We start from the raw sequence: 12,605 nt of genomic DNA on the forward strand, positions 1-12,605 counted from the left end.
GGGTCGGGCGTGAACTTGATCCTCTTTCTCTGGGGAGTGGGGGGGTGGGGGGGGGCCGGGCTCGCTTCGCGCTGCCCCCGGGCCGTTGGGCAGAGGGGAAGGCAACGTACTGCCCGCCAGCAGAGCTCTGCGCACAGCATCTCCCGCCCGGGGCGGTGATGGGGCATTGCATGGGAATGGCAGAGGCGCAGCGGGAGCAGCCCCGACGCCTGGGGACGGTGCTGCCGTCGTGTGTCTGCACCGCCTTAGTGCGCTCGTCTGTCCGCCCCTCGGCGCTGCGCCGGGACGGCGGGAGGTGCCCCGCACAGTGCTCCCCGGCACAGGCCCGGCCCCGCAGCGCTGCGCTCCTCTCCCTCGCCCCGCAGAGGAAGGCTGCGCTGCGCGGGCTGTGCCGCTGGGCTGACCTCCCGCCGTCCCGATCTGCCCCCCGAGGGAGCGCGCTTGCGATTTGCTCTCTCTCAAGAGTTCTCGCGCTGCCCCGTCCGGTGCAGCTGTCAGGCTCCGTGTCGCGGCGTTTCCCCATTCCTTCCCTCCCCCCCAGCGCGGCTCGGGGCCGGCCCTCTGATCCGCGGCCAGAAGCAGGCCCGCACCTTCTCCTGTTTATTAACCCGGATTATCGGGAGCTGCTGTTTGGCCTCTGCAGTCTCACACCTGAGATATGCCAAGGAGATAGGCCCTGCAGGATGGCACTGCTGCTGCTCCAGCAGCCGTCGCTGTGCGCCGCAGCAGAGCGGGAGGGATGCGCGGAGGAATCGAACTGCCCCTTGTATTGGCTGTCATATAGGGGAAAAGTGGTGAGATTAGGGGGGTTGAGGCCTCCTCCATCATCCTGCTCCCCTCGGTGGGCCTTTGCCCTCACCCTGTGGCTCTGAGGAGGGAGGGCAGCCCCAGCAGGACAGCCTGGGAAGGATGCGAAAATCCAGCGGGGACGTGGGCAGTCCCAACGGAACCCCACCTCTGTGTGAGCTGCCTGGGATGGGAACTGGTTGGTGGGGGCCCTTTCCTCCACGACCTCAGGTATGGACACCGGTGCAGGTGTCAGCCAGGGCTGGGCAGCCGCAGGGAGAGAGGCGCGGGTGGTGAGGAGCGGGCAGCAGCGCCCCGCAGCCTGCCCTGTGCCATCGCATCCCAGCGGCGGAAGTGTCGCTGTGGGACTCCAATCGCAGCCATCAGCCCCAGCTCCTCCGGGCTCCAGCTGCGGCCCCGGGGTTTCAGAAGATGCCTCGGCTGGGCAGTAACCCCCTTCTCCTTTGATTTATTGTTCTTGGGCCGGGCCCCCTCCTCCTGCCAACCTTCTCTTTCTCTCCATCCCCCCAGGAAGCAGGACGGGCCGGCCGCCTGCCGGGGCCTCAAACGCATTCCTGCTCCCTTTCATATACAGGCAGAGGGGAAGGGAGACGTTGACTTTGAACTGTCCCTTTGTAGGAGCAGGGCCCATTGTGGCGGTGATGGTTTTAGCTGGGGGATGTGGAGCGAGTCAGTGGGGTTCCTCGACGTCCCCTGTACATTTCAATGGGGCGATCTCTGGGGCTGTACGAGGTGCCTGGCTATTCCGGGGGTCACTGTGCACCGGTGGCTGGGGCTCACATCTCCTCTCCCTTTGGGGCAGACATCCCTGGAGCTCCATGCCCGGGGCAGGAGGGATGCTGTGGGCAGGAGGGTGCTGCAGGCAGGATGCCGTAGGCACTCTGTATTTGGTCTCCAGCTGCAGTCCCTGCTGGCAGCCCAAGTCCTGTAACCTGCCTGAGATCAGTGGGATACTGCTGGAAAAAGCTTCGTGGAATGAACCGTGTGTGCTCCCCAGCTCTGTAGGAAGGCAGCAAGCTGGGACAGCAGATGTGCAAACGTTTGTCTCTTCCCTTTGCCAAGTGTTATGGCTTGCGCTGCCTTGCAGAAAGAAGGTATTAGGAGTGTGTGCTCAAAGGTGATGTTTCCTTCACTGTCAGTCAGTGACACAGCCATCACTGCTGGATGCCACAGTTCCAGTTAGTACAGCCCAGGCAGAGCTATGCAGTGGGCTGCAGACCTGCACATGACAGGATGGGGCCTGGCTGAACCCCACGCCCCCATCTGCCCCTCAGGCCCATCCAGGGAGTCCCCAAAGTCCTATCCCTGGGAGGAAAACCACCCCTCCTCCATGGCACCACGGTTTGCTTGGCTCCACCAGCAGAGCTGCTGGGGCTGGGCATCCCAGGGCCCCCCTGAGCTGTGGTTCTGTGCCCCCACACCTCTTTGCTCAGCCTGGGCCCCTCTGCTGTGATGTGGGTGCTCTCAGCAACCCGGAGCTGCTGCGGTGCCGAGGATGATGCAGGGGCTGAGGAAGGCAGGCAGGAACTGAGCTGAGAGTCCTGGAGGGTGGCTGCACCCAGAGCACTGCTCTTCTTAGAGGGGCCTCCCCAGTACAGATCCTGGGGTGTGATTTGGGTATTGCCCGCACCACTGCCGCACCTGAACCTGCTAGCTCTTCCTTCTCTGCTGCCTTACAGGTGGGGAAACTAAAGCCAAAAGACCTGGGTGTGCTTTGAGAGGCCGTTGGGCTCCGGGAGCAAAGGAAAGAGAACTGGGGGGAGTGATTGTGTGAGAGCTGCATTTCCCCAGGGCAGTGCATAGTACAGCCCCGGTGACTTGAGGTGCGATGCTGCCTGCCCAGGGCTGCAGCTGGAGACTGCAGAGTCTCCTCCCCAGAGCGGGACACCAGGCTGAGGCGGGTCGTGGGGAGCCCGGCACGGTGTCAGGGTGCAGGCAATGCCGGATGAGCCCCAGCTGTGGGGCGGCCGGGAGCAGGGGCAAGCCAAGCACCCCCCGACGGTACCCGGGTGCTTTGGAGATGAGTCAGCGAAGGACTCTCCGGGGCTGCACAATAGCACCCGACCCTGCAGCGCCGAAACCCGGAGGAGACAAGATGGTATCAGTGTGAGGGGGCTGCCTTGATCAAAGGACCGGGAGAGAAGCTCCAACGGCTACACAATAGCTGGCGGGAGGGGGCACCGATAGCCCTTATCTGCCAGCCCCGCCGAGGTGCGAAGGGCCGGCCCCAGGGGGCGAGAGATTATCAGGGTGGGAGGGACCGCCCCGGGTGATTTAGGGCCGGGTGGGTGCGGGCAGGCGCAGTCGGGGGCTCCCACCCAGCGCCTCTGCAGGGAAACCTGCCCCAACCCAGGGATGTTTTGGCAAACACCCCCATCTGAGAAACAAGAAATGAAACTGCCTCTCGCTATGTCTGGGAGAGGTGCTCCCCGAGAGCTCTGCTGCTGGAGCGGGAGGGCGGGCGGTTGCCCTCACTCTCTCTTGGGGAAGGTTTTTGGGATAGGGGAGCAGCAGCAGCCCTCCTGACCCCACACACCCCCCGCTCCTGGCAGCAGTCCCCCAGGCCCAAGGGCCCCAGCACAAGTCTGCTACCTAAAAACTGCAACAGAGCAAAGCTGCAGGGGGGCACAGCACACACTCGCATCGGTCTCAAACATGGTCGTTTAATAAAATCTTCTTTTAAAATAACTACAATCCATACAACAACAAGGGTCTCAGGGAGAGGGGCAGCAACCCACGTGTAACAGCACGGCGAGGAGAAAGGATCTGTGCAGTGACGACTGCTGCCACGGAGCCCTGAGGGGAGATATCCCCACACCACCGCCATGCTGACACGGGGCCACGCTGCCATCCCCGCTGCACTGCGCCTGCAATGGGCCTCCTGCATGCAGCAGGACACCTGCAGCTGTGATGCCCATGCTGGGCTCAGGACATGAAACCACATCTGTGAGAAGCAACCCCAAACTCATCCTGGGCCCTGTCCAGAGGGGTTGTGACCAATGCAGTGGAGACTTCAGGCTTGGAGCATCAGGGATATGTTGATGGCAGCTGGCAAGGGCATGACCCCCGCCTCCAGGCTCCTGCATGCTCCACCCGGACACAGACATGGGCAGAGGGTGCAAGTGGGATGCGGGAGTCCACGATGGACGGGAGGAGACTGTCCCCTGCCAGGGACGGATGCTCGGGCCAGCTCCACAAGGAGGCTGAGAAAGGCATGGGTCTGCCAGGCAGGGCCATAGACACAGAAGGGCAGGAGCTGAGGGAGATGCTGGCATGTGAGGGGGGCGGTCTGGTTGCCCCTGCTCGGCACTGGGCTCAGCCACACTCACGCTGCGGGTGCTGTGGGGCTCAGGGCGTAGCACAACACTGCCAGAATGGTGAATGTCCCTGGCCTCCAGCTCCTGCACTCCTCTCCCCTTCCTCCTCCGCAGACTTGAAACTGAAACGCTTAACCCCTTCTGAACGTTCACTGCATTGAGGCCTGGGGTGAGATCCTGGCGAGCTGTCGGGGCCTCGAGGATGACCTCTGCCTGCAGTGGGCACAGCCCGGGCACAGGGTCCCCCCACCCAGGGGTTCAGCGGCACCGGGACTGCTCTCAGCACCAGCCCCACAGGTGGGACGGGGCAGCCCAGGGCCACCTCACAGCAGGTTGCTGCCGCGCTGAGGATGCAGCACCGGGACACGGCCCCTGCCCCTCCGCAAAGCACAGCACAGCAGGGATCCCCAACCCCCTCAGCCCTCGGGGTGCCCCGGAGCAGTGAGCGGGTGGCAGGGACGCGATCACAGCGGCAAAGAGGACAAGGACGCTTGAAGCAGGGCAAGCCCCGTCCCATGGCTGTTAGTGGGTGTTTATTGGGCAGGCGTCGAGCAGTCCGGCGGGGGGGGGGCTGTGCCCTGCCCGGGTCGTGCCGTCCGCAGCGAGCTCGGGCGTGGGGTGTTACGGGTGCACCTTGGGGTTCGGGGGGTGCAGGGAGGAGTCGTCGAACAGCGGGTTCCTCACTTCCATTTCTCCGGTCTGCGGAGTGGGATGGAGGGGAGAAGCGGCCGGTCAGGGCCTGTGGTGGAGCAGGCCTACCCACCCCGTGCACAGCGCTGGGCCCGGAGCCCTCGGGGGCACAGAAGCCCGCCCGGGAGGGCCGGAGCCGCGTTGGCAGCAGTGGGGTTCATCGCCCAGACTACGCCAACTGCCCCTTAATGGGCCTGTAAAGACGTAATGATGACCCTTAATCTGAGCCCTGATGGTCGGGCTCCGCACCATTACCATGTGAAAGGCGCCTCCGAGACCGCTTTGTGCTCTTTGTACCCAGGGCTGTCAGGAGCTGCCCTGCCCCGGGGTCCCTTCGAGCTGCAGGGCCAGAAGTGGCCCCTGCGGCCCCGGGAGGCGAGGAGCCGCGACTCAGTGCTCGGGGCCAACGGGACGGGACGAGACACCCGACCCGTGCCCACGTCCCGGGCCCATCGGGGGGCACATCTCGGGACACACCGGAGCGCAGCGGCCGTCGGGGCTCAGGGCACAGGGGGAGGGCAGAGGGGCTCGGCCACCTCGGGTCTTGGTGAAGGCTTCTCGCCAGCTGTGGGCACACGGACCTGCCTCTCAGCGGCCTTACCGGAGCCAGCCCGGGGCACTCGTACACTGTGAAGTCTCCGTCCTCGTTCTCCTCATCGGATGAGGCAGAGTCCGGCACCTTGGGCTCCTCTTTATGCCTTTGGGGAGAGGTTGGAGAGAGGGGAGGTCAGCGGGAGCCCAGTTCATGGGACACCATCCAAACGGTGCCGCCCGAGGACAGAGCCGGGGTGGAGGGGTTCTGGAGGGACCGCAAACTGTCCTCGTGGGCTTTTGGGACACTCAGCCTGGGGCACAGCCCTGGCACCTCTGCAAAAGTCTAGGTCACTTACTTCTCCATGGAAAGCATCTGCTGCTTTTGGTGCTGGTAGTGGTACATCTGCGCGCTCTGAGCCAGCGTCTTGTCCCCAGGCTGTGGAGAGAGCAGCGGCAGCGTGAGGGCAGCACTCCAGAGAGCAGAGTGCCCAGCCAGTGGGGCCCTGTGGGAAGCATGTGCCCAGCCCACCGTGATAGCTCCTTACCGAGATCTTGTCGTAGGGCAGAGGGCTGACCGCTCTCTGTGCTGAGTAGTCTGCTTTCTGTGCCAGCCTGACCTCCTTCTGCAGCCTGATGGGGGGAAGAGGACAGCGCTGACAGGAGCGGCTCCAGAGAGGAGAGGGTGCCCTCCCACTCCGATCCCTGTTCTGTGCCATCACACAGGAAAACTCACAGCCACCTCCATCCCCCAGGCCACGGGCACACAGGGAGCTGGAGACAAGCCACCAACATGTGGTGTTGGCACCCAGCACCGCAGTGATGCCACAGCAGGTGCTACTGCTCCTAGGAGCCTGGCACTGGGGTGTCCCACCTCTGTCCTCCAGCCCAACCTCACTGGACATGGACACTGTTGTGTCTGCACTGAGATCATCAAAGACAGCTCTTGCCTTTCCTCCAAGCCTTCCCCAAGCCCTGGAGAAGAGCACGAACAAGCTCCCTGGGCACGGGGACCCAGGGATTTGCTGTCACCAGCAGGCCCCAGCTCACCTGCACCAGCAGACTGCAGCCACAATCAGAGCAGAGATCCCAGCCAGAGTGCACACCACGATCAGCCCTGTGGAGGGGTGCTGGGCTGAGCTTGGGGTGCAGTGGTACCCCCAGCGCGGCAGAGCCAGCCCAGTCACTGCCAGCCTGCATTTCGTCCGTGTCATCGGCCTTACCAAGCACCACGTCATCATTCGAAGGGACGGGGGCTGCCTCCACGGGGTACTTCGGTGCAGTGGTGGTGACAGAGGCGGGGAGGGTGGCAGCCGCCTTGCTGCTGGCCGGGTCCCTCTGCAGAAGCTCCTGCCTCAGCCTGCCAGGCGCTCGTTGTCTCCCAGTGGGGGCTGGGGTAGCTGCAGGACAAAGCCAGGCATGAGCAGAGCAGCGTGCCTCATGCGTGGCCATACAGCGAGGGCTGGCCTGGCCCAAACCACTTAGGGTCGGGAACTGGGCAAGCAGGGGACACGTGGGCAGTAGGGCAGGGCTGTGTGCCATAAGCAGCCCCAGGCTGCCGCTGCTGCCCCGTCCCATTCAGGGGCTGACAGAAGCCCTGGTGCAGTTCTGTGCCCCATTAGCTCCCCACGAGAAGCTTGAGCGGGACTTCACCAAGTGGGAGCAGCACTTACTCCTGGACTTGCCATCTCGCAGGGCGTGGGGGCGGGTGGCATCTTGCCTGGCCAGCACATCCGCCAGAAGGTCAATTTCATCCTCTAAGCTGGGAACAGATGTCCTCCCTGCACCAAGAGAGACATGGGCATGAGGCAGGCACATGGGCCAGCTGCCAGCTGAGGGCCCAGGCCAGAGGCCAAAGCGAGCATCCCCCTGGGAAGGGGCTCATGTAGTGCTGTAGAGCCCATGGCATGGGCATAGCCCGAGGGTGCCCTCCTGTGGGGTGGCAGCGCAGAGCGGCACTGAGCTGGAGGGGAAGCACTGAGCCTCGCTTGCAGTGCCCTCTGCTCACATATGTGGCTTTTAACAGGATTAAATTCAACTTCGAAGCCAGAAGACCTCCATGCTCCCTCTCAATTGCTGCATTAAGGCCATCCCCAGTGGGAAGCCCTGGATGGTAAATCAAGACATACAAAGGCAAGGTGGTGCAGGCAGCTTGGTTCCTGGAAAATTCAAGGTTATAAAAATTACAGCTCCTCTGGAATTTGTCATCACTTGGAGTGTTTGGAAATAAACACTGATTCCCTCCCAGCTGGGCACAGAGCCCCTCGGCCGCCCCCGCCTGTCCTTCTGACTCACAGCCGCTGCCTGTCTGCCTAAGCCAAGAATCAGCCTGAAATGGGGACACCGTGGGTTGGACTGGGAACCCACGGCCGGGCTGGTGCTCAGCAGGACACCGAGGTCACAGCGCAGCTCCAAAGTGACCCATTCCACCTGAGCTCAGCAGAGGGAGGCACAGTCCTCGTGGTACTGGGAGCCACTCCTGGTGCTTCCCTAACTGCTGTCTTCTGGGATCACGGGCTTGGCCAGGAATCTCAGCCCCTGGTTGGAAATGTGTGCATATGAGGCTCCAAAATGAACACGAAGAGCCACTGCACTAACCTTAACCCTAACATCAACCTTAAGCCAAACCCCAAACTTAACACTAACCCTATCTCCAACCCCAACCTTAACTCCAACCCTAACCCAAACCCTAATCTTAACCCTAACCATAACCTCAGAATTAACCCTAACCTTAACCCCAACCCCAACCCTAATTCCAGCTTTAACCTTAACCCCAACCCTAACCCTACTCTGAACCCCTGGGGGAACTGGGCTGTGTCTGTGCCTCTGGTACTGGGGTGCAGGGCCCATGTCACAGCTGTGCCTTGGGCAGATGCTTCTGTAACTGCTGATGTTTCAGGAGCATTAATGTCATGCACCTAAAAAAAAAAATTAAACGCAAAAAAAACCACCCCAATACTGAGCAGACAGAAAGGGCTGCTTTTGGGTGCTCTGCGACACAGCACTCAGAGCCCTCCCAGACTTTAAAGCAGCATTAGAACATTACAGCCATGTGTTCACTTTCAGCCGTACCAGCAGAACCCAGAAAAGTGACTCACCTGCATTAACCAGTTCTTATTTCCACGTTCCCTTTCAGCTGCTAAATATCCCCACACTCTATTTCACTTGGTTTGAAACAAGCATGCGCCTTTTTTTTCTCGGCCATTACATTTTAAAAGCATTTAATTTTAACGGTGGCAGAGAACTAACTTCCCCAGCGACCGCCACGTCTGTCCGCCTGCAGTATGGGGTAGGAGCAGCCTGGCACCAAGGAGAGAGCGGTGAAGCACCGGTGCATGGAGCTGCAGCCCTGCACCACGATGCGTGAGGGTGAAGGGGAGTACTGGGGGCCTGAGGGGGTGGCCAGCATGCTGGGGGCAGCGGGACAGCAGGGCGTGGGTGCCCTCTGATGGTGGGTGCCAGCTCCTGGCCTCAGCACTCCCTGTCCACGGTCTCCTGGGCTCAACCCTGCAGCACACAGGGTCCCACTGAGGGGGCTTGAGGATGGCAGGAGGAGAAGGGACGCGTGCAGGCTGCCACACCAGGTGCACTGACAGCGAGAACACCCAGGTGCCGCGGGCAGATGCAGCCTTGCTACAGATCGCCTTATCCACACCATCCTGCTTCAGGACTGTAGGTCCCCTCTGAGTGCTGGGAAGTGCAGCAAAGCGGGTGGGTCTACTCAGAAACCCCCTTCCTTCTCCCGCACGCTTGGCAGGATCAGCCCCATCTCTGCCAGTCCCAGCCACGCTGCGGGCTCTATGCTGCAGGAGCCGAGCAGCAGCAGCAGCAGCAACCCTCAGCACAAACCCACCGCCGCTTCAGCCCTGCTCCTCCCACAGCACAGGGGGCTCAGACCCCGCCACAAGCCCGAGGTGAGCTCGCAGCAGGCGGACAGGGTGCTGCACGGAGGGTCCTGCACAGCCCATCTCACCTCTGTGCTGATGCTGCGCTGGGTACGCCGAGACCCCCACGCACGCCGTCACCAACGGGAGGAACACGCGGCTCACATGCATCATCTGCTCCAGACCCAAAGCGGCACTTCTTGCCTCGCAGAGCTGAGCCGGCAGCGCACAGCTCTGCTGCCCGCGCCAGGGAGAGGAGCCCTGGCTCCTGCCCACGCTGCTGCCGGGAGCCGCAGCCAATCGCAGGAGTAGCACCGCAGCAAGCAGCTGGGATCCCGGGATCGGCGTCACTGGCAGTCGCAAGCATCTGAAGGATGCCTGACCCTTTAAAGGGCTGCGTGGGCAGCACAGCTGCGTGGGCAGCCCCTTTAAAGGGTTAGGCATCCTCGAGGACATGGCAACCACTGTTTCCAAGCTGGCACTGCATCTTCCCCCCCCCCCCCGCAACGATGCAGCTATAGCAGCTCCTCTGCACCCTTGCAGAACCCTGCGGCTGCAGTGATGCAGCCAGGAGCTGGGTGCTGCCTGAGCGAAACAGGATCAGCACTTAGGATGCAAAAGCACCCAGAGAGGAGTCAGTGCCTCCCTGCAAAGGGCACTGGGCAGCCTCATGATGCTGCTGGACTCCAGGATGCTAAAATAGAGGATTCAGGAAGGGAATCTGTTTTCTTCTATATAGACAGAGGCTGAAGGGGAGCCAGCTGCTAGTGTGCTGCCTGAAGCTGCAGTTGGGATGACAGTGGCTGCTGGGCCAGGAGGGACATCAGAGGGGGCACCCCCAGGAGAGGATGCTGCTTGCAGCCCTGTGTCTCCCTACCACACCGACATGGAGCTGGGTTGCTATGGAGATGCAGGCACATGTGCAGCACTTCCAAGAGGAAAATCTGCTCCCAAGACTTCACAGAATAAACCCAACCTCCCCAGCAAAGCCCACAAGCAGGACACCCACCCCTGCTTGCTACTGAATGCTTTGCACAGAATCCATCCCAGCACCCATCCGTTGCCCACCTTCCAGCGCCCCTCCCCTCTGACAGACAGCGCCGGGCTGCTTTGCTTCATGGCTCTCCCCTCCCATTTAGAGGTGACCATCTGACAGGCAGAGCTGGCCCCCAGGCGCACCCAGCACAGGCTCCTTGTTCCCCGGGATGGGTACGAGGGAGGGCGAGGGGCTGTGCCACGGCTGATACTGCTCTGCTCTCAGCTTGGGGCCACGGGCAGGGCTACGGGACCCCCTCCTGCAGGTCGCAGGGCTGCAGGACGAGTGGTGCACGTACCGCTGGGCGAGCGCTTCTCTGGCAGGCAGTGTCCATGGCCATCCTCCAGGAAGTTGGGCAGGCAGGGGCCGCAGGTGCTTGATCCCAGCGGGCAGAACTCTCGTCGCTGCAGGGTGCAGTCCAGGCGCCGGGGACACGGCTCCGCTGTGGACAGGAGGAGAGGTGTCAGGCAGAGCAGCAGGGCTGGGCACTGCCTGGGACCCCGAGCCCCAGGACCCCACCACCCCTTGGTGCCCCCCCACACATCCCTGTCCCATGCTGAGGGCTCAGCCCCTGCCCACAGCACCCACACAGCACCAAGTGGCTGCAGCCAGAACCAAACCAACATGCAGCCGATGCTCGTATGGGAGCCATCATCAAAGACAGTAGAAAAGCAAAAGCCCACTCCTGAGTGTCAGCACTGCTGCTGCAGGTCATCAACCTCAGCAGCAACTTTAGTTCTTGTCCCTCCGAGAAGAGGAATGGGAAACTCGTGGGACCGAGACTCCGGTGTCAGGTTGTCAGGGTTTTGGGGTGTCAAGGTGTCAGGATATCAGGGTGTTAGGGTGTTGGGATGTCAGGTTTTTGGGGTGGCAGGGTATTGGGATGTCAGGTTGTTGGGGTGTCGGGATGTCAGAGCATCAGGGTGTTGAAGTGTCAGGTTGTCAGGGTGTCGGGTTGTCAGGGTGTTGGGATGTCAGAGCCCAGCCCATGGCCATCCATTCAGAGCCAGTGCAGGGCTGAGCTGTGCAGAGTGCTTGAGAGGTGAATTAATGCACAATGGGAAAATAACTGGGGGGTTAAGCACAGTAGCTGGACTTCCTTTGCTTGTCACTCACCCACCCTGGTCTCTTACTCAAGGCCATGCTGATTTCATTTAAAACCACACCAAAACCTCAAACATTAGCTTAAGAGCAGAGAAGGTTCCACAGCAGCCGCAGGGCCAGGGACACCCACGGCCCCACAAGAGGCAGTGACAGACATACAGCCCCTGTGTGCTCAGCCAGCGCCCAGCAACCAGTTAAATAAAGCAGCCTGCAATATATAATAGGTCGTTATCTCTGTTTGAGGAACGAGCTGTGCTCGCGCAGCTGTCATGGGTTGGGATTAGGAACAAGACAGACGGGCACTGATCTCATTAAGCTCCCAATGTTTAATCAATCGGTGTTTAGCGAGCAGATATTGCCACGGGGAGCGCTGGTGGGGATCCTCACTTTGCCATGCTGGCTCTGGGGCCCTCCGAGCCCTCTGAAGCCCTGCCCTGTGCCCCAGAAGCCAGACTGCAGGGCCCAGCACCCAGCTGGGAGCAGGATGCTCCACCAAACCTCCCACAGGTGGGCAGTGAGCAGCAGCACGAGCCAAGGCAGCCTGGCACCAGGTTCTGATGGGGACCCACTGGAGGAAGGCTTGGTGCCCCAAGGCCAGGCTCCAACAGGAGGGCTGAGAGAGCTCAACACCTTGCAGCCAGTGTGGAAAAACAAACAGCAGGGTGAGCCCGAGCCAAGGGCATGTGGGAGTGGAACCAGTCCCAAGCACGGGAGTTGCTCAGCGAGCTGCAAGGTGCACACACACTCACATATACACGCATACACACCCCAAAATGGGGGATGTGGGTCAGAGAGCTCCCCACTGTACTCCCCAGTCCTACACGTGGGGATGGCTGGCACCAGTGCCGCCCGCCCGCTGGGGCACTCTGATGGTGAGCAGAGCTGCTGGCATTCACAGCCCCGGGGAAAAGTTGTTTTTTTTTTTTTTTTTTTGACATACATGCCAAAACATTCAGGTGAAAACAAAATGAATTCCAGGAGGATATCTGGGTAGTAATGGAACACAGGAGATTCCCCTGGTGCATAAATGCAGCAGGTGAAAAGGTAAAAGCTAACGTAAGAGGGAAATTAATTAGTGCAGGAGGTTGATATGAGTGCTGCACACAGGTGACACCCAGCCTCTGGGCTAACAGGGCCCCAGCCCAGCTGCCAATGCCAGTGGCACAGGCACACAGCGCATCCAGTGGGGCACGCAGGAGTTCAGCAGTGCACCCAGCAGTGCAGCAGTGCACCCAG

General features: G+C 61.3%; 1 protein-coding gene across 1 annotated transcript; it reads right to left on the minus strand.

Annotated features, from left to right (window-relative positions):
• Window positions 3,451-10,707, minus strand: NPDC1 (neural proliferation, differentiation and control 1; the record flags this gene model as incomplete). The annotated part of the gene is given in 8 exon segments (XM_021414003.1): window positions 3,451-4,823; window positions 5,416-5,512; window positions 5,705-5,784; window positions 5,894-5,978; window positions 6,396-6,462; window positions 6,569-6,745; window positions 7,019-7,126; window positions 10,564-10,707. Coding segments are annotated over 8 exon segments (836 nt in total), but the record flags the coding sequence as incomplete, so codon positions are not given.

The sequence above is a fragment of the Numida meleagris genome, chromosome 16, assembly GCF_002078875.1.
Source record: "Numida meleagris isolate 19003 breed g44 Domestic line chromosome 16, NumMel1.0, whole genome shotgun sequence".
NCBI lineage: Eukaryota > Metazoa > Chordata > Aves > Galliformes > Numididae > Numida > Numida meleagris.